Source organism: Manis javanica, chromosome 13, assembly GCF_040802235.1.
Source record: "Manis javanica isolate MJ-LG chromosome 13, MJ_LKY, whole genome shotgun sequence".
Taxonomy (NCBI): Eukaryota; Metazoa; Chordata; class Mammalia; order Pholidota; family Manidae; genus Manis; species Manis javanica.
Genome location: NC_133168.1, coordinates 93,328,151 through 93,351,992, shown reverse-complemented (window position 1 = coordinate 93,351,992; position 23,842 = coordinate 93,328,151). Strand labels below are relative to the sequence as shown.

The following is a 23,842-nucleotide window of genomic DNA, read 5'->3' as shown; positions in this document are numbered from 1 at the left end:
ATACCATCCATAGGTAGAAAAACATCTCACATTTACAACATACATATGGAAACACACACAAACACACACACAAATGCAAATAGAGATCTTATAGCTTTCATTTTTACTAGTATTTGTGCAGAGGACACCATAGGCTGAATTTCCAAATACCTACCTCTCTTTTTTTCCCCTTCTGATGAGAAACTTCTCCCTGAAGTTTTCATTTCAAAGAATGGCTGTCAGGTTCCAGAGAAGATGGGGATAGAAAGTTAACATCAGAAGGCACAGATTAAGTGCAGAAAAATTCTGTTTCTAATGTCCTGATCTTTTCAAGCATTTTGAGAAAAAGAAGCAAGGCTTGGGGAATTGACTAAAAGGGCAGGTGGACTTTGATCTTCCAGAGCCACGCTTTGGCCCTACAGAGATTTGCAAGACAGGCCGTTGTTTCCACTTCCACATAGAACTGGACAGCAGCCTGCAGGATAGAGGTTGACCCATCCTTCCTAGGACACTTCCTTCAATTTCCTTTTTTCCTTCTGGGTACAGTTTTATTTTAGCTTAGGAGAAAAGGCTCCCCCCACCCACAAATTCCTATCAGGGTGTGAATATCAGCATCAAATTTGGCCAAAAAAATTTTTTTTTATCATAAGTTATTAGATTCTTCCAAACATCTTGTTTCAGCTGGAACAAACAGTAAATATTCCGGGCTGCACTAAAAACCACATCATGGACCCAAGAGGCATCCTCAAAGACAGTGCAAAAGATGTTACCTTCACAAGGTCTGGAGTTACTTCCAACAATGGCCAAAAGAAAGAACCAGCAACTTGAGTGCCCCGGGCTGGCAGAGCCGAGTTCTCGGGACGTAGAACAAGGCAAGCAAGGAGACAACAGCTGCTCACAGGAGAGAACGGATCAAAAACCCGTTGGCATGGATTTGGAAAGGAAGGGTCAGCGTTAGTCCGGGGAGAGGAAATCCCAGGGCAAAATACCTCTAAAACCAAAATCAGTCAAAGGAAGAAATAAAATTTAAAACCCGTTTACTGCTTACAAACTTCAGTCCAGGCCTTCTCTCTTTCCTCCTCCTGCAGAAGTGAACCAGCCCTACCCCTCACCTCTCAGGTTCAGGTAGGCCCTTGGTTGCCCAGGTATTTACCCATCGATATGGAGATGAACCTGTCTCCAGCCCTGAAGAATGCCTGTTGATATGCAGATGCACTAAAGCCAGGCAAGATATTCTGGAAATATTACAATTTTACCCACAGTCAACATGAAATTTTATTTTTCTCTCTCAACCAGGCACTACTGACAGATTCAGGAAAGTTGATTCTGGCAAGAATTTTCACCCTTGGCTGGCTTCTGCCAGCTTTTCCAGGCTCCCCTCTGTAGGCTTTGGTATCTACAAGAATTTCCCCTTGGCTGTTCAAGGGAATAACATAGCAGTTTACAAGAAAATCCCTCAGTTTCATCAGCTCTTGGGAGGGCCCATGTGGGGGTGTCTACAAGGCCATTAACTTGGACTTTTGTTTACATGTGGCCTTTTCAGAGTGGAAAAACAATTCAGCTAGAGGATTACTAGAACAAGTACTCAAAGGAGGAAAGAGGGGAGCAGTAGGAGTTAGTTACATCAATCTTAGATAAGGGTCTTACCGCCTTTTGTTATAGATATCCTCTCTCTCTTTAATTTTTCATAATTTTTTGCATTGCATCTTTCAGTGGAACTATTTTAGAATTTTGAAACCTTCAGGAGACTTCTGCATACTAATTAATATGAGTATACCATTCTGAGTGTTTAACGTAGGAACACTTGCTTTCAGGCGCACTTAGTAAATGATCTTATCTAGCCAGAACGTTCCCCATAATAGCCATTATAACTCCAGGTTGTCTTTAGTAAGATTTTGCCATTTCACTAGGTATCGGCAACTTCTAGGACTATCATTTAGACATAAAAGAAGCAGGTGTGCCCGAAGGGGGCACACTCAACTCTTTGGATGTAAAGGATCCGATTTCTTTCAGCTAGGCCTTTTGGTTACTTGGAGCCACATGAATAATCTGAAAAGTGGGGAAAGGGCTGAATCTGCAAGCCCCAACGAATGGGGACTTCAGCCTGATTCCAAACCAGTGGAGAGCTGCAGTTGGCACCAGCAGCTCCCAACATGGGATCTGGAAAAGGATTCCCAACAAATGGAGAACTGTAGACTAAACTATCACAAGTTCCCAATGTGGAATCCAAGAGAGAAAAAAAGGGTTAGGGTTTAGACATTACTGCAGACTAGCCTACAGGAGCCCTTGTGTGCAACCACCAGTGATCTCCAATGTGGCCTAAACCAGAAGACCTCATTAATGGAGACTGTGAACTGGAACTGGGGTAGAGATTCCAGCATGGAATCATGGACTGGATGAAGAGCTAAGGACTAGTGCTCTGTTAGAGCCTCCTGTTTAGACTGACGCATTGGCCCTGGACTGGAAAGCCAATTAGATCAGGAACTCAATACGAAGAGAGCAGAACTCAACCAAGAGGAACTTACCAACAACCCTTGGAAATGACAAGGGAGACAGTGAACTCAAAAGGCTTTGTGGGCAGCACACCTGTGTTCTCGTTGTCATCAGAGGTTCACTTTGGATCCCACTGCTGCCACCAAATCTGTTAAAAAACAAAATTCAACCGAGTTAATTTGAAGATCTAAGTGGCTTTATTAAGGGATTTATGAATCACACAGCATCCCATCTAGCAAGTAGAGAAATGCTCTGAGGAGTTGTACAAAGAGGAAGATTTTTATAGGACCAAGGGTGGAACAAGAAATTATTAGCAAAGAAAAGAAGGGCTTCTTTGAGACAAGGTCAGTGGGGAAGGGCAGGGGGTCTTGTGCAGAGCACCTCATCTTCCTTCGGCAGATGGAGGGTGTTCCTGTGATGCTGGTGATCATTGAGATCATGTGACCATTGAGGCTCACCAGGACATTCTTGATTGACAGTTAAAGGGTCACATTCTGGGACAAGGTTGAAACTTTAATTAAGTGTTAGTTTGGTAGGGGCAAATGACTCCATTTGGGCTTGTTTCACCTTTTTTTAAAATATCTTAGAGCTTTCAGTAGAAGCATGACTCTATTAACCCTTAATTCAAACTTCTGGCCTCCAGAACTGTGAGAGAAAAATTTTCTGTTATTTAAAGTCACCCAGTTTAGAGTAATTTCATAGGGCAGCCATGGGAAACTAATATAGTAACATGGGGTTTGGTCCTTGGGAAGATGCTGATTTTGTGAGGTACAGAGCCAGATGCAGACACTCAGCCCTACATAGTCAGGACGGGTTCAGAGGGAGGCCCCACAGCCTGAAGAACCTGGGGAGAAGGCACGTGAGGCACATTAGAAGATGGAACAACAAAGCAGGGGTTTAAGAGACAGATGGGAGTTTACTAGTGGGGGCCATTCCTTCCAAACAGATTTGCCCAGGTCTGTCTGAACCCAACTCTGAAGTTGGCTGAAGCTGAGATATCATTGTCCAACCATCTATAATAATAACAGGTATCACTTCTAAAATCTTGGAATTATAGCTCTAATCAAGCCTCATGTGCTCCGTGCTGCCCTGTAAGTGGGTAATGCAGGGCTGGTTGTGGAAGCCCCTAGATGCACAGGCATGGGCCGGCCTAAAAGCACTCACAATGACAAGACAGCAGTTCTGGTCCTGTGAGCTCAGATTTTAAAATAATCAACCTTTCACCTCTTCCAAATCTCTAGCCATGAACATTTGCCTCGAGTCATGAGAAGCAAACAATAAACATGGGTCTGTGTGTGTTGTGTGTATTTAATGAGAGCGACTACAGCCGAGAGTAGGCGGTGAGGGAAGATGCCAAGAGGTCTGGGGCTGAGCCAGGTGGAGGGAGCAGCCTGACCCCTAGCTTCTGTGCTGTGTTTACCCCCGCCCTGAGTCGGCCTCTGTGGACTCATGAAAGCGGTCAGTGAGGGATTCAGGGTCCAGAGCCACTGAGGTCATCTATGGCTGGCTGCCCTCCGCTCACCCCACTGCTCCTCCCAGGTTAGCTATGGGGTTGGCCATGAGGTCATCCACTAAACACGTTATAAAAGGAAGCCAGATTGGCCTGGCTACCAGCGTTATGGAATTTGGTAAAGTGTTAAGCACTGTGGAGCTAACATCCCCCTTCCCTGTCCCCAGGAATTCCCCAGGTCCCCACTGGTACTGTGTCCCCTTGGAAAATTCCAGGAATAAATGAAGTGCTTAATGGACTTGCATAAAGTGACAGACACCCATTCATGAGCCAGCAGCTCCACTCCCAGATATGAACGGTAGAATACTATATAGCCAGGAACAAGATTGAACCACATGATAGATGAAGTATGTAGTGACTGACAGATACGGTGTTGAGTGACAGATGCCAGACAGAAAATAGTGCACTGGCTTGTTCTGTTATATCAAGTTGGAAAGCAGGTAAATTCATCCATGATAACAGAGGTGGGCGTGGCTGTTGTCCAGCAGTAGGGAGATTAATGGGAGGGGACTCAGTGTGTTCCTAGGGTTGGGAATATTCAGGAACCTGATCTGGGAAGTCCCACCAGCATACCATATGTGAAATGTTATTGATCTGAACACCTAAGATCAGTGTTTCTTGATGTAAATTATATCTCAATAAAGTTTAAAAATAAAAAGACAGAGGCTATGGAAAACATTATGGCAACCTCGCAAAAAGTCAAACATACAATGACCGTATGACCCAGCAATTCTACTCCTGCATATAACCCCACAAGAATTAAGAACAGATCTGCAAATCCTTGTATATGAGTGTTCATTCATAGCAGCATTATTCATAACATATAGCCAAGAGGTGGAAACAACCTGAATGGCCACCAATGGATGAGTAGATGAACAAAAGATGACATGTCCATGCCGTGGAACATTACTCAGCCACAAAAAGGAACAAAGCACCGAACGAAGCTACAGTGTGGGTGAACCTTGAACACTACTGAGTAAAAGGCAGACATAAAGGCCACATATTGTGTGGTCCCTTTTATATGTGTGGTGTCATGACTTATAATAAGAAATATATTTTTGATCTTTGGTCCCTGTTTCTGGCACAGAGTACCTAAAACTCTTGGAATTTCCTGTGACAACAGTAATACCAGTGTCTTCTGTTAATAAGGCGACTTTTGGAGAACCTAAGGTTGAAGGCTGGTTGCCAGCAGAACAAACTTTGTGCCTTAGAGGGTTGGAACTTTCAGTCCTATCCCCAATCTCTGGGAAGGAGAGAGGGGATGGAGGTTGAATCAATGGCCAGTGATTTCATCAATCACGATTATGTAATGAAACCTCCAAAAAAAACCCTCAAAACATGGGTTTAGAGAGAGCTTCCAGGTTGCTGAGCATTTGGAGATTTGGGGAAAGTGGCGTGCTCAGAGAGAATGCAGAAGCTCTGGCTCTTTCTCCACACCTTGCCCTAAGCATCTCTTCATCTGGCTGTTAATTTGTATCATTTGATATCCTTTGTAATAAATCAATAATCCAGTAGGTAAACAAATGGGTTTCCTGAGGTCTGTGAGCCACTCTAGCCAAGTAATAGAGCCCAAGGAGCTGGTTGTGGGAGCCTGTGGTTTATAGCTAGTTGGTCAGATGCACTGGTGACACCCTGGGCTTGCAGTTGGCATCCAAAGCAGAGGGCAGTCTTGTGGGACTGAACCCTGAACCTGTAGGATCTGACACTTTCTCCAGGTAGAAAGGGTCAGAATTGTGTTGAATTGTAGGACACCAACCAGGTGTTGGAGAATTATTGGTGTGGGGACCCCCCCCACACACACACACATTGGAATTTGGGTGCAGAACATTTCATATGAAACATCCAGAACAGGAAATCCACAGACACAGAAGGCACATTAGTGGTATCACAGTGGGTGTGTGCCGTGGGTGGAAAGATGCATGGCCCCTGTTCCTCCAGTGGGAGCCTTGCTGTGTGACCGCTGGCCAGTCCTTATACCACTCTCCTGCACATGCACTGCCACACTTTACACACCCCCACGATCTGCCTCACACAGCCACCTATCCAGCCATGAAGCTGGAAGCAGGCACAGGGGCCAGTGCTGGGGCCAGCAGTCCTGAGCAGTGGAGGAAGGTCTAGGGGTCACCCAGGGGGAAGTGTGTTCCTGGGTCACCCTCTGCCCCTCCACCATCTGAAGGCTGGACCTGACACCAGCCCTCTCCATCCTAAACCCCACCACTGCAATTCCCTGCCACCTCCTGGGCCCAGAGGAGCTTTATCTGTCCTATTCAAGCCTTCAAGGCCCCCAGTCTGGGATAGACAGAGCCAAGCACAGACACTCCCAGTGCCGTGGGGTCAGGCCAGGGCTGGAGGAAAGGCTGAGAGTTGGGAGCACCCAACTGAACCTGAAAAAGTAATTATGAGAGGAGGTTTCTTGGATGAGGGGCTTTTTGAGTGGGGTTTTGAAGAACAACTAGGAGTTTCCCCACAGCTGAGAATGGGTACCTGCACAAACGTACACCTACTAGTCTGGCCAGGTCCTTTACACCTCATTTGCCCTTCTCTCCAGTGAAAGTTTTAGCTGTTATTTCCCAGATGCAGAAAAGGAGGTCTGGTGAAGAGGAATGAGTTGCCTGTGGTTGTACTTTCTGGTTCTATTGGGCCCTTCCCCTCGCTTGCTTTGCTTTTCACCATCTTCAGCTGTTGATCCTAACCAAAGAGGATGGGGAAAGCAGGCTACCTCTTGAGCTCTTATTATGAAATTGAGCATACAGTAAATGATCAATAAGTCTTTTTTGACAAAACCATTCTTTCCACAAGCCCACCAGGCTAGGATGATGTTCTCATTTTGTGGAGGAAGATACTGAGGTTCAACGTGGTGCCCCCTCTTCATCATGTTACCCCCACTGGTACATCCCTGGGGCCAGGCCCAGCTGTGACTTCTTAGATGTTACTGTGCACACAGAGCAGGCAGGAGTGTTTAGGTTCAGACTGTAAAGGTGTGTCCCACAGTGTCAATACCAGGTCAGAGCACACCTGGCACAGCCGTGCCCAGACACCACCATGCTGCTCTCTGATGCTGCAGACGCCCCTGGGCTACTACTAGAGCCCGCACTATTGCTGGGCCAGGAGGGCCTCCCAGCTCTCCCAGGCCCCTCAGCAGTGCTCCCTAGTCTGGATGCCTCCAGATTCCAGGAGTTGCAGAAACACTACAAAGATTTGCTGACCAGGCTGTGAGTGAGCCCCAAACTCCTGTTAAAGCGTGAGTGAAATCTCAGAGACCACCCCCCGGGGCAGTCCCCATGTCTAACCAGTGTTCCTATGTCACAGAGGCCCAGCCCCACTGCTGAGCCTCAGTTTAACCCAACTGTGAACATACAGGAGCAATCCATTCCCCCTCAGTATTGATAAGGGATCAAGCAGCCTTATTTGTGGCCAGACAGGGTGGCGCTCAGCCGAGTTGGATTGTTAAAACCCCGTCCTGGATGGCAGATGTAATGCAGCAGTCCCAGAGAGAGCAGTGACTCTCCTGAAGGTGTACAGCGCCTGGAGAAGCCGGAGGGGCAGTGCTGGGATGGTCTGGTTCCTGCCTGTGGCCGGGGGAGGGGTCCCAGGAGGAGAGACCCTGGTTTGCCTGTGGAGGAGGGGGAGGGAGAGGATGGGTGGAATCTGCCCAGGTTGGCTCCAGATTTAAAACAATCTCAGCCCAAACACCGTTCAAGTCACTAGAAGCAGGTTCCATTGAGAATTTTCCCCAACCTCTTGTCCTTCACAGAGGCTCCAGGGGGCAGAAGGATATCTAGGATGGTGGGGGGTAGGGGGGTTGAGGCCCCAGGGAGTGCTCTAATCCCTCCATAATCTCACCTGTGCTGTGTGACTCCAAGTAAACCTCTGTCATCTCTGAACCTAGCGACCAGGTTGGGGGCCCTGGAACCACAGAACCACCCCACAGTTGTCCCCAAGACCTGGACCAGTCTTGGGGGGTGGTCTGAGGATCCTGGGGTTCCTCTGTGGTCTGATACCCCTCATTTCTCAGATATAGAAAACAAGACCCAAGGAGTTGAGAACACAGCAGCTGAGTGCTGTATACCTGGCCCCAGGCACTTCTTAATAGGCCTTCAATTAAAATGTTTTTGACTGCCAGGAGGAGGAGGCAGAGAAGAGTTTAAATCTCAGTCTCTTTGAGTGTCAGGTACACATTCATTCCTGCAGTACTTACTAAGCCCCTACTGTGTGCCAGGCACAGTGGTGACCAAGCCGGCAGAAGTCCTTGCTGACACTCTAGTAGGGGAGGTGAAATGATACGCAACCAAATTAAACAGAGTGGTGCCTATTTTAGGCTGGCTGGAGGGATGCCAGCATGCTGACATTCAGGGGAAGAGCATGCCTGGTAGAGGAAGCGGCTGTGCACAGGCCCTGAGGTGGGGTCCAGTTTGGCGTGATGGAAGAAATGGGCGGCACTCCCCCCTCCACGCCCGGCACATAGTAGACTCACTGGTGGCTGGCTTCTCCTTACCCACGGGGAGCCTCTGGCCCAGCTTCCCCTTGACCCATGAGAAGCCCCTCTTTCTCCAGGTCCTGCTCCTGCTGCCCCCAGTGGCATCAAGCCCACTGAGTCTCACAGTCCCTGCAATGCCAGCTGGGCCAGGGAGTCAGTTCATCGCCCCACCTGGAGGTCGTGTCCAGGGCCCTGAAGCCCTGGTTCGGCCAAAGATAGAACCTGTCGCTGGGTCTGGGGCCCTCACCAGATCAACCAGAGTGACAGCAGCGAGGGCCTGATCCAATCCTCCGCCCACAGGTGAGAATGGTAACACTTAGGGAGAGGGCAGCATTTGCCACGGTTCAAGTCTGGACCTTGTTAATTTCTAACGGATGCCAAGTGCGCATGCCAACAGACCCTGTCCCTGACTCCCTGACTCCCTGTAAGCCCTCCCCACACTACCACTGGGTGGTGCCATTCCCACCCTTTGCAGAAGGGGAACCCGAGGCTCAGGTGTTGTGCCATCTGATGGTCGGGATTCCCAGACTTCTGAGGGACCGTTCCAGCCCCAAGCTGCTCTGCTCTTCGCTCCCCTCCGCGTCCCCTCCTCCCTCGCCTGCCTTCCCTTCCGCTGCCCAGAGACCCACCGAAGTGCCTGCCTCTCCATCACATACGGGCACGGAGCAGACGCACAGGACAGGACAGAGAGAGGCAGACGCGGCCTCTAGGAGGTGGTCCTGGCTCCCCACTGCAGGGCCACGGGCCCCCACGCTGTTCGCGGGGCCGGGGCCTGAGGCGAGTGGCTTCCGCGCCCACGCACTCTGTCTCCTGGAATCCCGGGGAGCGCTGCTCCGGCCCTGGGCCCCTCGCTGCCCAGGCTCTTGGCCGCAGTGTCCCCAGAGCTGCGGGCGGCCCCGTCTGGAGGTTGGGAAGCAGAATTGGCATCCCGCCTGTCCCGTGGCTCCCCCAACATCTCAGGTGTCTATTTTGACCTAAATGTCTCTGGAGGAAAAACTGCCGAAGGTGGCTGCGTTTTCTGTCCCCCATGGAGCGCCCAGCCCCTGCAGCCCCCTGAGTTCCTGAGTGCCTTGGCTGAAACCCCACGTCTGGGACCCCCAGGCCAGGGAAGGGTCTGCCAGACTTTGTGGGGGGCTGGGCCCTGGGAGACCCCAAACTTGGTGCCCATAAAGTGAATAAAACAGTTGACATGTGTTATTTTCTCGTGTGTCTCTGTGTGAAGCTGGCATCCCCCAGGGTCACCCTCAGCCTGGGGGAGTCGGCCGGTGGAGGGGCCCCGAGTCCCTGGGATTTCTGCTCCCAGTGTGTGGCCTGGTGCACAGCTGGTGGCTGTTATGAGTGTGCTGAGTGAATAAGGATGAGAGGAGTTCTGTACTGCCTGGTTTCCCTCTTACAACCCAGTGCCTTTGTTCTGATGCACAGAGAGGTTAAGTAACTTGCCTGAGGTCGCACAGCAGGGAGAGGGAGGTGGGATCTGAATCAGTATGTTGATCTCCATCGCGTGCTAAATCCCGCTCCCGTGTCTTCACAGACCCTGACATGGAGGGCAGTTCCACCTTTTACAGAAGGGGAAACAGGCTCTGCCAGTCGAAGCCCTTTGTCCCATGTGTCACCAGCAGGGAGATAAGGGTCAGAAACGGAACCGAGGCCCACTTTTCTGGAGCTGACAGCTGTCTGTCCGGTCTGTTGGGACATGAAACAGGGCAAAACTCCTGATGAGGCTTTTAAGTGTAGAAAAGCCAGTCACAGACAGACCTGCAGGGTCCCGTGGCAGGATCCCTCCGAATGCCAGGTAAATAGCTTAGTCAAAGGCAGGACATGCGAGGTCCCCGGTATGGAGTGGGTCCCTCCTCCCAGGGCAGCTGCTTGCCTCTCTGGGCTTTACTTCCCTTTTCCATGAACGGAAATCCATGTGAATGACATCCACAGGCTGGTGTCCAGTGAATGCCCATGTCTCATCATTATTGATCCTGCTGGGGTGCCAGCTTGGACAGTGCCCCCTTTGCCCCCCCCCCCAGGTTAAGCGGTGGCACTGGTGTCCCTGGCTGATCTGCCTCAGTCATGTTAGGATTACCCAGCAGTTTGTCTGGCTTGCCCTGGCCGGGCCTGTGCAGGGGGCTTGGCCATGTGGCTGCAGAGTGGGCCTCAGCTCCTTGTCTAGTCAGTCCAGCACCCTTTGTAGAGCACTTACTGTGTGTGCCAAGCTGGTAAGGCATGAGGCCTATTCTCCCAACCAGCCGCAATCAGGATGGAAGTGATGAGCAGGTGTGTTTACTGTGCACCCCTGGAGTGGTAGGAATGTCATGGGGGAGCCTTGGGGCCTCTCCCAAAGCCAGGCACTAACCACATGCATGGAAGCTAAGACTGAAACTCCGGGAGCCAGAGTGTGTGTGTACTGGGGTTGGGGAGGCCTGGATCCTATTCCTCCAGAGGGAGACTTGCGTGTGACCCCTGGCCATTATACCACTCTCCTGCACATGCTCTGCCACACTTTACACACCCCCACGATCTGCCTCACACAGCCACCTATCCAGCCACGAAGCTGGAAGCAGGCACAGGGGCCAGTGGTGGGGCCAGCAGTCCTGAGCAGTGGAGGAAGGTCTAGGGGTCACCCAGGGGGAAGCGTGTTCCTGGGTCACCCTCTGCCCCTCCACCATCTGATGGCTGGACCTGACACCAGCCCTCTCCATCCTAAGCCCCACCACTGCAATTCCCTGCCACCTCCTGGGCCCAGAGGAGCTTTATCTGTCCTATTCAAGCCTTCAAGGCCCCCAGTCTGGGATAGACAGAGCCAAGCACAGACACTCCCAGTGCCGTGGGGTCAGGCCAGGGCTGGAGGAAAGGCTGAGAGTTGGGAGCATCCAAATGAACCTGAAAAAGTAATTATGAGAGGAGGTTTCTTGGGTGAGGGGCTTTTTGAGTGGGGTTTTGAAGAATGACTAGGAGTTTCCCCACAGCTGAGAATGGGTACCTGCACAAACGTGCACCTACTAGTCTGGCCAGGTCCTTTACACCTCATTTGCCCTTCTCTCCAGTGAAAGTTTTAGCTATTATTTCCAAGATGCAGAAAAGGAGGTCTGATGGAGAGGAATGAGCTGTCCATGGTTGTGGTTCCTGGATCTTTCTCATCTGCTTGCTTTGTTTTTCAACATCTTCAACCTTTGACCCCACCCAGAGGTAAGAGAGGGATTCCTACGGGGGAGGGAGTCCACTTCCTAAACTCTTTCTATGGAATTTAGCATAGGAATAAGTCTTTTTTGACAGACTCTTCTTTCCATCAGCCCATCAAGCTGGGGTGATGTCCCCATTTCATGGAAGAGGATACTGAGATTTGGAGCGGCTCTTGGGGTGGGGGTTCCCCAGCTTCCCCTGAACACTCCTCCCCCAAAGCGCGTCCTCCTAGAAAGCTGCCCAAGACCCAGCTGTGGTCCCTGGAATGTTTACTCTGCCCCCAAGGAAGGCGGGACCAGGCAGGCGGAGGCGGACAAAGTCCGGGTACTATAAAGGCCGGTCCAGCAGCGTCCGGTCAGTCCCAGCTCCGTGCTCAACCAAGCACAGCCATGCCCGGGCCGAGACTGGCCCCACTGCTCGGCTCTCCCACACTGCTGCAGCTGCTGCTGTTCTCCTGGCTGCCTTCGGGAGGCGCCCCATCTCCCGCCCAGGAGCACCTCCGGGCCTTCCCAGGACCCTCAGAGATACACTCCAGTCCGGACGTTTCCAGATTCCGGGAGCTGCGGAAACGCTATGAAGACCTGCAGACCAGGCTGTGGCTCACCCAGAGTTGGGAAGACTCGAACCCGGACCTCATTCTCACAGCTCAAGTCCGCATACTCGCCCCAAAGCGTAAGTGAAATCTTGGAGACTCCCTGGGCAGTTGCTATCATCTGTCCAGTGGTTCTCAGTCATAGAGGCCCATTTATGCTGCCGAGCCTCAGTTTCCCCATTTGTGAACCCAGCAGTAACTTCCTTCCCCTGGAGCTAATGGGGGAGCTGGCAGCCAGGTTTGCGTTGGGACAATTCGAGGCTTAGCCAACGTGAGATGTTACATCTCCTCGGACTGCAGATAGCGAAACTGAGGCCCAGAGGAGCCAACGACTGTCTTGAAAGCTCAGTCTGGTGAGCCCAGAGACGAGGTGGACGGGCGCGCCATCCCTGTGCCGGGATGTAGTGGGGGAAGGTACAAAGGGATCCAGGGGAAGGATTCAGGGGCGGGGACAGAGCTTCCGCTAGTTGCTAATCTGACGCAATCACTTGAAAAGGCACTGCCGAAGTCGCTCCCGGCAGGTACCTTAGGGAGGGAGAGTATTTTCCGCTTTTCTGGAGGCTCCAAGGGGCTGGAGAGGGCGGGAGATCCGCGCTGTGCTTGGAAGTAGGTTAGGAGAGAGTCTGGCAGAAGGCAGCGCTCTGTCCCACCCACTTGTGCTGTGAGACTCCAGGTAAAGGTCTTGCCCACTCTGAGCCTAGTGACTGCGTCGAGAGCCCTCATACATCCGTCCCCCCAGTATCCCCAACACCTGTACCAGCCCGGGGGTCTGAGAATCCTAGTGCGCCAAGTATCCCTCATTTCTCAGATAGGGAAACTGAGACCCAAAAAGTTGAAAACACAGCAGCTGGCTGCTGTGTCCCGGCTTCAGGCACTTAGTAGGCCTTCATTTAAAATGTTTTTGACTGCCAGGAGGACTGAGAGGCAGCGTTTGAACCTCTGAATGTCAGGTACATACACATTCATTCCTGCTAGTGTTACGGAAAATACTGAAAAAAAGCCTGGACTGGATCACCGAAGGAAAAAACCAAGCGGCACTCAGAGGTCTTGGAATGTTGAGGCTTTATTTCACACCGGCGGGCTCAGAAGGGAGTAATCTCCCAAAAAGTCTGAGCCCCGAACAAAGGAAAAGGGATCAATTTATACCTTTCAGCTTCCTTATCTGTAACATTCCTACGTGCACAGCAAGCGAGAAGGCAAAGGGGAGGGAGTTTAGGGAGCGAACCTTGGGACCCGGTGCTCGGGAGCAAGGGGAGACCAAGGGAGTATTTTTTTTGTTTGGGTTGAGGAGGGGGGCGAGGCGGAGGGGAGCCAACTCGTAAATTACTGTCCTTGTAGTGTTGTTTATGTTGAGGAGGGAGGGGTGCGAGAGTGGAGCCACCCGCTAGGTGGCTGTCCTTGTAAATTTTCCCTATCACTAGTATTTACTAAGCCCCCTACTGTGTGCCAGGCACAGTGGTAACTAAGCAGACGGAAGTCCGTGCTGATACACTAGTAGAGGAGGCAAAATGATACACAACCAAATAAACAGGGTGGTGTCTATTTTAGGCAGACTGGTGGGATGCCATCACACAAGAGTGTGCCTGGTTGAGGAAGTAGCTGTGCAAAGGCCCTGAGGTGGGGTCTAGTTTGGTGTGTGGAAAGAAATGGGCACCCCCGCGTCCGGCACTGAGTAGGCCTATTCTGACTGGTTTTCCTTTCTCTCTCGCACAGTGCGACTTGGGCCGGGGGACCACGTACACCTGCGCATCCCCTGGGCCAACATGACTGAAGGGCTCCCAGCGGCCTCCCGCCTGCATCGGGCTCTGCTCAGGTTGTCCCCGACGGACCTGAGTTCGTGGGACGTGACGCGGCCTCTGCAGCGTCAGCTCAGCCACGGAGGTTCCAGGGCGCCCGCTCTGCGTCTGCGGCTGTTGCCCCCGTCCGACCGGTGGCGAACTGCGTTGCCTTCTGCGCGGCCCCAGCTTGAACTGCACTGGCGGACCCGCGCCGTCAGAGGGAGCCGCAGTGCGCATGCGCGCTCCAGGGACGGTTGCCCTCTTGGGGAGGGGCGTTGCTGCCGCCTGCAGAGCCTGCGCGCGTCGCTCGAGGATCTGGGCTGGGCCAGCTGGGTGGTGGCGCCGCGCGAGCTGGACGTGCGCATGTGCATCGGCGCGTGCCCGAGCCAATTCCGGTCGGCTAACACGCACGCGCAGATGCAGGCGCGCCTGCATGGCCTGAACCCCAACGCGGCTCCTGCGCCGTGTTGCGTGCCTGCCAGCTATGAGCCGGTGGTGCTAATGCACCAAGACAGTGAAGGCCGCGTGTCGCTCACGCCCTTCGACGACCTCGTGGCCAAGGACTGCCACTGTGTATGAGTGTCCCCAGCCCTACACTAAGGGCGTGTGCGCAATGGAAGTGACCTCAGTCGTCTTGGCCTGTCGAATGGGCTCGTGGGGCCTGAAATACCCAATTCCTAACCACTGCTGTCTGCCCCCTCTGCTCCTTTCCACCCAAACCACTGTATATTTATATAAGTTTGTATTTATTATTAATTTATTGGGATGATCTGCCTGGGGACTGGAGGGCTGGTCTGACAAGGTGTACATTTATTTAAAACTCTGGTAATAAAAATGAAGGTGTCTGACCTGAACCCTGTGATGTCCCAGATGGAGCTGGTGACCTTGGGAAGAACTCACCCTTATTTGGCCTTAGTTCCCACAGGGGACCTGGTAAAGGTGCGAGTGGAATGGTTCAGGGAATGGGTGGTGGGGCATTCTTGGGGTGCCAGGCAATTGGATGGCACTCTTGACCCCAACAGGCCTCAAGGGTAACCTGGGCCACCCCTCCTTCTCTCTCTCTCTCTGCTTCTGTATCTCCCTATTCTTCTGTGTTTCAGTCCCTTCCATGTCTTCTCATTTCTCAGTATGCCTATTTCTAGGGTTACCTGGCCCTCTTTCATGGTCCTGCTGTCTTGCCCCATATTGGAGTCCATTCCAAATAGGCAGCCCAGAGTCATGTCCAACCACAATCAAGCACATCATTGTGTGACACTGCCCCCAACTTAGAAGAGTCCCATCTCTTCTACTATTTGTGACTCCCACCTTCATGTTAATGATGCCTCCACCCTTTCATATATAAAGAGCAGAGAGAAATTAATAAGTTGCGAAGAACTTTTTCACACATACCAAATCTTCCAGGTTATATAGTCTTCCTACTTAGGATCTTGGAATCACTGAGATTTGCCAAATCCAGACCCCCTCCCCACACCCACCTGCCTGTCCACAAAACCAGCTGACTTAAGCTAGGTAAGTGAGGGAGACAAATGAGTGCAAAGATGTATCATAAGAAAGTGGCTGATCGTACTAAGGGTTGTGCTGAGGAGTCAGTCCAGGCAATGCACTAGTGAGTGGAGGCAGAGGTGATTTAGATGGTCAGGGGAAGGAGCCTCCCTTATTAGGTGACATCTGAATTGAGATTTAGAGAAATAATAAGACCCAGGGAAGAATTGGAGGATGGGTATTTGGGGCTGACAGGTGCAAAGGCCCTGAGGTGGAAACAAGCTCAGTGCCCAGAGGCAAAACTGTTGAAGATGAGGCCAGGGTGGTTGGTGGGGGCCAGAGCCCACCGAATCTCATGGGTGGCTGTGAGGGGTGGGGATGGTGGGAAGAGCACTAAGGAGCTTGGGAGGAATGGGATCTGGTTTTTGCTCAGAGGTGGAGGACAGGTGATTGGGCTGGAGTGGAGGCTCAGTCAGGGTCTAGGCTGGGGATGAAGGGGTGCAAGGAAACTGAAGACCCTCATACATACCTGCCTGCACCCTAGGTCACCTCCAAGTGCTTGGGGAAACCAAGAGGGTTCAACATTAAACTCAATACCAAGGACACCCAAAGCTAGCACATGCCAGACTGAGTTTCTCTCCCAGATACCAGCTGTTTGTTGGCTTTGCTGGACTCTGTGGTGCACATGTGCCTTTTCACACCTCCAGGCTGGTGCTTGCCAGGCTGGTCCCCCTGCCCAGTACGCTTTGTCCCCTCTACTTCTCCAACACCCATGCATCCTCCAAAACCTACTCCAGATTCCCCTCTTACATGCAGCCTTTTCCAAACTCCTTCATTCATCCCCTTCTGAGGCCTCTGGCCTCATCACTCCCTCCAGCCCAGGCCTGATCTCCCAGGACTGGAGGTGTCTGTGTCCTGTTGTGTCTCCCCTAATAAGGGGCTTGGCAGGAGCCAGCCTGGGAGCAGCCGACAGAAAACCCAGCTGAACCATAGCTTGAACAATCTCTCAAAATACCCTGCGCTCTGAGAGTAACTAACTCTGCCTGAGGAGGAGCCAAGGAAGGTTTCTCAGGCAAGAGGCCACTGCACCTGGCCCTTGAAGGACAAATTAAGGTATCTCAGGAAATTAGAGCTAAACCAGCCTTAGAGAGCAATTCAAACAGCAGGGGAACCAAGGCCAAGAGAGTTAATATCAAAGTCAGAATGTAGGCCCATGCCTCCTGATGCCCAGGCCAGAGTTCTGCATCTGAATTAAGATGTTTGAAAGTAAGAAAATGTTGAAGAGGATGGCATTCTGGGAAAATGACAAGGGCAAATGGAAGCTTCAGGAGGGAGGCTGGCTCGGTGGGGAGGAGGCGCAGACAAGAAGGGCAGAGAGATGGAAGGGAGCAGGGAGGTGAGTAGGGCTGGGTCCTGTAGGTCTCAAACACCAGGCTGAGGGTCTGGGGGCAATGGGGAGCCATAGAGGATGTGTGAGCAGGGGAGGGACACAGTCTAATTCATGAGTTCTAAAGATCCCTCTGGGACTGAGGTGGGCTGCCCTGGGGGCTGAGCCTGGATACCAAACGCCCAGGAAAGGGGCCTGAGAGGGACAGACAGAAGGGTCTGGGGGTGGGGAGCAATCTGGGAGGCAGAGGCTGGTTTGGAAACCAGTTCAGGAAATCCCCACGGTCAAGAACCCACTGGCTCAGAGCCAGCAGCTTCCTCAGCCCCGCAGCATTTATTGAGCCCTGTGTGCACACCAACAGGAGGCTGATCACGGAATCCACACATTGACCTGCTTATCCCCATACTGGACCTCTCCTCCTCCCCTTCTAGGAGTGGAGAATCAGAGCAGAGACTGGGAGGGAGCTGCAGAGCCCCCCTGGGGCCTCAAGGATGAGCCTTTCCCTGTCCCATTCCTCAGATGGGAAGACTGAGGCCAGAGAAGTGCTGGAATCCCCTAAGAGCCAGGAAGTGGGCAGGCTGGGGTTCGAGATATCAAAGGCTCAGCGCCCGGGGATCACGTACTCCTCTTCATCCAGCGGGGCCCGGCCCAGTGACTGCAGGTTGCAGTAGACAGGCTGGGATGTATGGTCAAGACCCTCGTAGTTCATATAGAAGTCACTGTCCTCTGCAGGGTAAGTCCTGTGGAAACAGACAGACAGGAGTGGAGGGAGGGCTCGGTGGGGGCAGGCATGTCAGATTTGAGAGGCAAAGAAAGTTCAGGGCAGCTGAGTCCCCTCCTAATATGTACATATGAGGAAACTGAGTCACAGGGTAGTGTTCCATCAGCCTAGTCCAACTTTTTCTGAGGAAAGGAAGTAGGGGCCAGTGATTCAGGAGGGATTCTGTGGATGCGGCATTGTAATACTGCAGTCCAATGACCTTGAGCCATTGTAGGGTTTTTTCTTCCTTGAAGTTGAGATAGTTGCCTGTTCTTTATATTAAAATCTAGACTTTGGTTTTCCTCTTGAAAAATCGGATGCTCTAGTCACACCAGCCACGTGGACACAGTGACTGGAGCCAAACCTGTGCCCCTTCCAGGGGGAAATCGGGTCCCCCGAAGTGACTGACTTTTTGACCTCCATATAAAAAATCTCGGAGCCTCAGTCTCTGAGTCCATAGAATTGATCATGGAGGAAGTAGCTTCTTCTGCATGTCTAGCTATGGTAGGCAAGACCCCAGAGAAGAACCTTCCTGCTTCCAGAACATTCTAATCCCATTTGTCATATCCTCTTGGAACAAAGGCCACTGTGGGCATGTGGTGTCTATCAGTCATTCATACTTTAGTATTAATTACTCCAAACACATAAATGGTTATCTGGACAGAACTGGGAGTCAGGGTTTCTTTCCTGCCTCAGCTTCTGACGCACTGTGTGACCTTGAGCAAGTCATTCCCCTGCCTCACAGAGCCTCTGTTTCTGTAACTGTAAAATGTAGGGCGTTTGGAGGAGATTGGCCCTAAACTCTTAGTGACAGCAAGGCGGAGGCAAGGATCAGAGCACAAGCTGCTTTTCAGCAAGTCTAGTGCCTTCAACTTCCTACTGCAGACCACTTCTACTTTTGAGCCATATTTACATCTGCTTTACATATTCTCTCATTTCTCGCCAACAGCTTCCTACCATCTTCCCCACCTTGTAGATTTCCCTGCCCAAACCCATCCAGGGTCCCTGTTGCCTTCCTGCTTGGATCATCCCGGCCCATTCCAGTCTCAGCTCTTGTGTCTTGCCTTCTCAAAACTCATTCACAGAAGGTTCTGTTGTCTCCCACTTCCAGGCCTTTGCCCTGCTGTTGCTGTCCTCTAAAATCCCTCCATTCCCTCCTCCAACCTGGAAAAATGGAACCCATCTATTGAAGCCCAGCTAAACCTAGAGATGTCAGGGCTTTGTGGGGGAAAAGGGATAAAGGTGGCTTTCTTAATATTGCCTGTGTGTCAAAGGGAGGTGTGAGTGTGCTGTCCCCATTTTACAGAGACGGAAACAGAGGTTCAAAAACACACGCGATCTGAGCCCACACAGCTACCTGCTACCACCGAGTGCCACTCCGCATCAAACACTTGTCTCCTCTTTCCTCATCCTTGGCAGCCTGAAACTGGGTTTGCAGGTCATGAAGGGGTAAGCTTGTCTCATATACTGGAACTCGCTAGATTCTTATCCCAATTTCATGAGGTGAGGGGGAGGGCTGCTATTATCCCCATTTTACAGATGAGGAAACTGAGCCCCAGAGAGGTAAAAATACCTGCCCAAGATCACATAGCCTGCAAGAGGCAGAGTTAGGATTTGAACCCTGGCCGTCTGGCTCCAGAATCTTGCAGGACAATGTGTGTGGATCACTTACCCATGTTCTGCCCCTTGGTGTCCGGCAGCTGACTGGCCCATGAAGATGTTCTCATAGTCGGGCGTGGAGGGTCTGGGTGGTGTGGCTGCTGGGGGGTGTGGGCTGAGGCTCCGGCTGCTGTACCTCGGCTGCCGGCCGGAGCTGGACCTGGGGCCATCCTGAGCAGCCCACATTTTGCCTAGGCTCTGGCTCCTGACCATCCTGCATGTCTGGAGTCTCCAGGCTAGCACTAGACCAGCAGTGGTGAGCAGCAGGCTTCCACTAATCACTAGTGCCACGATGGTTGTCAGGGACAGCCCAGGGGGGCAGCCGACTTCCAGAAAGGTGGAGACATTGTGCCAGGTGCTAGTGGCTGTGTCCAGGCACTGCAGAGGCAGGTGGTCAGAGCAGTTGTTGTCCTGCCGGACCTTAAGCCAAGTTTCCAGGATGCATCTACAGTCAGCCTTCAGGTCAAGGTCACAGCGTTCAGCCAGTGCCCTGTCCAGGCGGCCCAGGGGGTTGTTTGTCACATTCAGGACCTTCAGCTCCCACAGTTGGGCAAAGAAGAGTGGTGGGAGGTCTGGAAGGCCATTCCCAGACAGGTCAAGGAGGACCACCCTACTGGCCTGCAGAGACTGGTTCTGGGGCAGGCTCAGGCGTTGGCCACTGAAGTTCAGGCATTTGTCTGTGAACTTCGTGGTCCAGTCCACATTCCCCAAGGACACGTTGCACGATAATCCCTGGCTGCCTATTTTCTGCAGCAGCAGCGGCAGAAACAGCATCCATGCCAGGCCGCCCTCCATTCCAAGAACCTAGGCAGAGATGCGGGAATCCAAGCCCCGACCACAACCTGTGGTCATCTTCACCCTCATTGCCTCTTTTTATTATTATTATTATTATTATTATTATTATCATTATGATCATCATCATTATCATTATCATTATAGCTCAGAGCAGCTCAGGCCGCTTCTGAAACGGCAAAACTCAGCCCCTCGCTTGTCGCCTCTGGTTGGCTCCGGCCTCCAGCGTGTTTCCCCCTCCGTGGAATGGGTACATAACCCTGTGCCTGCCAGGCTGGGAGGGCAGGAGCCCCCACCCAGTCAGCCCCCTCCTCTACCCCCAAATGAACCCCTTGGGGGGGAGGTGCCTGTTCTTCCACCATTCCACCCCCTCGAACATTTCGGGAGCCCTCATTGGCCAAGACGGGACCATATGCAAAGTAAGCAGTTGTCCCGGAAACTGCTCGGCCCGGGACCCGCTAATCGTTTCTCCCAGCACAGTGGGCCGCGCGCAGTCTAGGACTGGTCCACGGTAGGGTAGGCGCTGCCTTTAGGGCTCCCCCAGCTCTGGTTGGAGGCCCTGCACAGACCCAAGTTCCCACGCTACCGTCCTACCTTTCCCGTCCTTTGCCTGGGCGGTGCTGGAGGCTCCGGCGCAGAGGCGCTGCGTGGCGGCGCACCTGGATGCGGGGGCCAGAGCAGCCAGCACCCTACGCGGATCCTCTGTGGGCCCTGGAGCTCCGCAGGCTCTGCACCCAGAGGCTCAGGGGAAGAGGAACTGGTGTCCGGGTGGAGTGCAGGGGGAAGAATGAAGAAGACACAGACCCGCCCCCCCCACGCAATGCCTCAAGGCCCAGAATTCTCACGGAAGGGGGAGGGGCGGCCTGCTTCCCTCTTGCTGTAATCTAATGACTACAAGTCCCCACCACCATCACAACTGGCGGCTGCCTCATCAACTCGCTTCCTGGTCTGTGCTCCTTTGGCTCTCAGCCCCATGCATTCATTTATTCACTCAACAAACATCACCCATGCTGGGCCCTCAAAAGATCTCAACCCCGGCCAGGTTCTCAAGGCGCACCCAGTCTTTGGAGAGGACAGAGCTGGACATGGACAGTCCTGTGGAGTCAGGTTAGGCCGGAGGGAGAGGCAGGAAGGCTTCCAGGAGTAGGAGGCATTAGATTGGAATTTCAACATGCAAGTAGGGTTCTGGCAAGGATTCCTAAAATCTGCCTTTGACTCTCCAAGCTCCTAGCCTCCCCCACAGGCGCAGAGCTCTTACGCTCCGTGATGCCTCCATGCTGAAGAAGCTATAAGGAGGGCACCCTGTGAGAGGACCTTGAGTCTGGGGCTAGGAGGAAGGGTCGCAGTGAAGGCAGAAATGGATGCGTGGCAGATTCCAGGCAGAAGGCACAGTGGGGGCAAATGCACTGGCCCTTGAGAACACAAACTTAGGAGTGCAGCAGTTAGAGAAGACATGATTGGAGGAGGAACTGGCATTGTGGGCAGTTGGGCAGGACAGGCCTTGGAAGCCAGGCTGAGAAGTGGGGCTTGATGCCCAGGGCTGTTGGGAACCCAGGCCGGTATGTGAGCAGTGGAGAGGCACTATAATAAAAGACTGCTGGTGAGAGCCTGGTTTCTGGAAGTGGAGAACCTGGGGAGGGGGCCAGAGAGAGTGGGGCTGGAGTCAGACCCCAGGGTAGGGACCAAAGTCAGATTGAGGAGGGAGTGAGCAGGGGCAGGCTGGGAGAGGGTCACTATCACCTTAACCACTCTGTGCCTCAGTTTCCACAGCTGCAAAATGGGATAAATTCTGAGCCTTGTCCTTGACTCTGGAAGGCTGGAGTCCACTCCCCTATGCTTTCACCTCTCTTGAGACTCTTCCCCTTTCCATCTCCCAGCTCAGAGGAATGACCAAAGTTTTGAGCTAAGACTTTGCAAAGAGGGCTGCTGATTGATCTCCAGCATATCCAAAGACACACACAAAGATAGGAAAACTGCAAATTGCAATGACTCTGAGATGCTGTTTGATTTCACCTATCAGGTTGGCAAAAACTCAATGCTCTGTGCTGGCCAGGCTGTGGGGAAACAGGCAATCCTGTGCATTGCATCAGGGCACCTGATGGAAGGTGCCCTGGCACAGGCCACCAGAATGATGAGTGCTTGTGCTTGCTGACCCACCATCCCACTCCGGGGACTCCCCTGAATATTTGCATGTTTACAAAATGACAAGGGTGTGAGCTGATAAGTGGATAAACAAAATGGGGTCCATCCATACAGTGGAACATTATTCCATAAAGAAGGAATGAAGCCCTGGCACATGCTACATTTTGGATGATCCTTGAAAACATCACACCGAGTTGAAGAAGTCAGGCACAAAAGGCCACATACTGTGTGATTACATGATGTATTATATGAAACGTCCAGAACAAGCACATCCACAGAGACAGAGAGCAGATCAGTGGTTGTCAGGGGCTGGGGGAGGGGGGGGGGAGTGACTGCTCATGGGGGCAGGGTTTCCACTGGATGTGACAGGAATATTCTGAAACTAGATAGAGATGATGGTTGCACAATACTGTGAATGTACTAAAAATCACTAAATTGCCTACTTTATTAGGCTCCTGCTGTGTGCCAGGCACTGGTCTAGCTGCTGCAGGTAAAGCCATGAACAAAGCAGACAAAGTCTTTGGTCCCATGGAGTTCTTGTAGGAGTTGGGGAGACAGGAAACATGCAGGATCTCTCAGGCAATACTGACCAGGGCGCAGGAGCAACGCAGAGGGAAGATAAAGGTGGGAAGCAAGCAGGGAAGGTGGCAACTTTTTAATATGATTATCAAAGCGTTATTGAAGAAGGTGGGGGAAGGGCACCCATGGGGTGGAATAGCATGTGCAAAGGCCCTGTGGTGGAAGCAGGCATGGGTGAGAGTAGGTGTCTTCAAGAGAAAATGTTAGATGAAAAAAGCAAAACACAAAGGCAAAGAAAGAAAAAGGCTTCTAGATTTCATTTGCCTAAAGAAACTTTGGATGAAACAAAACAAAAACCAAGTACCCATGGTTACCTCTTAGTGACAGGCAGTTGGGAGGGAGAATTCACCATGTATGGATTTATGTTTTCTTTTAGGATCCTATCATATTGTGTGAATGCAAATCACAGCACGTTCAGTTAAAACAGTCAAATCAGCCACTAAGCACACACAAGACCAGGCCTTTAGGATGACAGGGACAGAGAGGCGCCAGCGAGCTGTAGGCCAGGCCGAATGCATATCCCCCAAGCCCCATGCCCTGGGAGGAGTCGGCAGTGTCCAGCACTGAGATCTCCTGAGACTAGGAGGAAATGAGGAAATGAGGAAGCACCAGACACACAGTTGTGTTTTGGGGGTGGGGGGTGGTGGTGACCAGCAGGCTTACGGCCTGGGACAGTGGGTTTTGGAGGTGGTCTGGGAGATAGAAGGGGCCTGGGGTGTGAAACACTTAGGAGGTCTGAAGTTTGGGAGCCCTCAGTCTTGGGGTTTGGAGGTCTGGAAATTCCCAGCATGTGGGGAGTTCCTGGGGTCTGGAGCATGTCAGGAGTCTGATGGGCCTGGGGTCTGGGGGACATGGGGTGTGGGCCTTCCTGCAGTAGCCCCAACAGGCCACAGTCAGGCTGCAGGAAGGGCGACAGCTCTAGGCTGCACTGGCCCCCACTCTGGCTGAGGGGGCCAGGAGCTTCTGGAGGCTACATGCCTATATTCCTTTCCTGCCTGCCTGACACATACTGAGCCTGGGCCTGGGACAGGTCTGAGTGCC

The 23,842-nt window shown here is 52.2% G+C and overlaps 2 protein-coding genes across 2 annotated transcripts; one reads left to right on the top strand and one right to left on the bottom strand.

Moving 5' to 3' along the window:
- Positions 1-11,993: 11,993 nt before the first annotated feature.
- GDF15 (growth differentiation factor 15) lies at positions 11,994-14,854 on the top strand. The gene is made up of 2 exons (XM_017674475.3): positions 11,994-12,302; positions 13,936-14,854. The coding sequence occupies exons 1-2, from the start codon at positions 12,020-12,022 to the stop codon at positions 14,577-14,579; spliced, it is 927 nt and encodes a 308-aa protein (XP_017529964.1). The 5' UTR covers positions 11,994-12,019; the 3' UTR covers positions 14,580-14,854.
- Positions 14,855-17,135: 2,281 nt separating this feature from the next.
- On the bottom strand, positions 17,136-20,868 carry LRRC25 (leucine rich repeat containing 25). The gene is made up of 3 exons (XM_017674466.3): positions 20,675-20,868; positions 19,302-20,092; positions 17,136-17,609 (listed from the first exon to the last, which is right to left on the bottom strand). The coding sequence occupies exons 2-3, from the start codon at positions 20,081-20,083 to the stop codon at positions 17,471-17,473; spliced, it is 921 nt and encodes a 306-aa protein (XP_017529955.1). The 5' UTR covers positions 20,084-20,092; positions 20,675-20,868; the 3' UTR covers positions 17,136-17,470.
- Between the last annotated feature and the right edge of the window lie 2,974 nt (positions 20,869-23,842).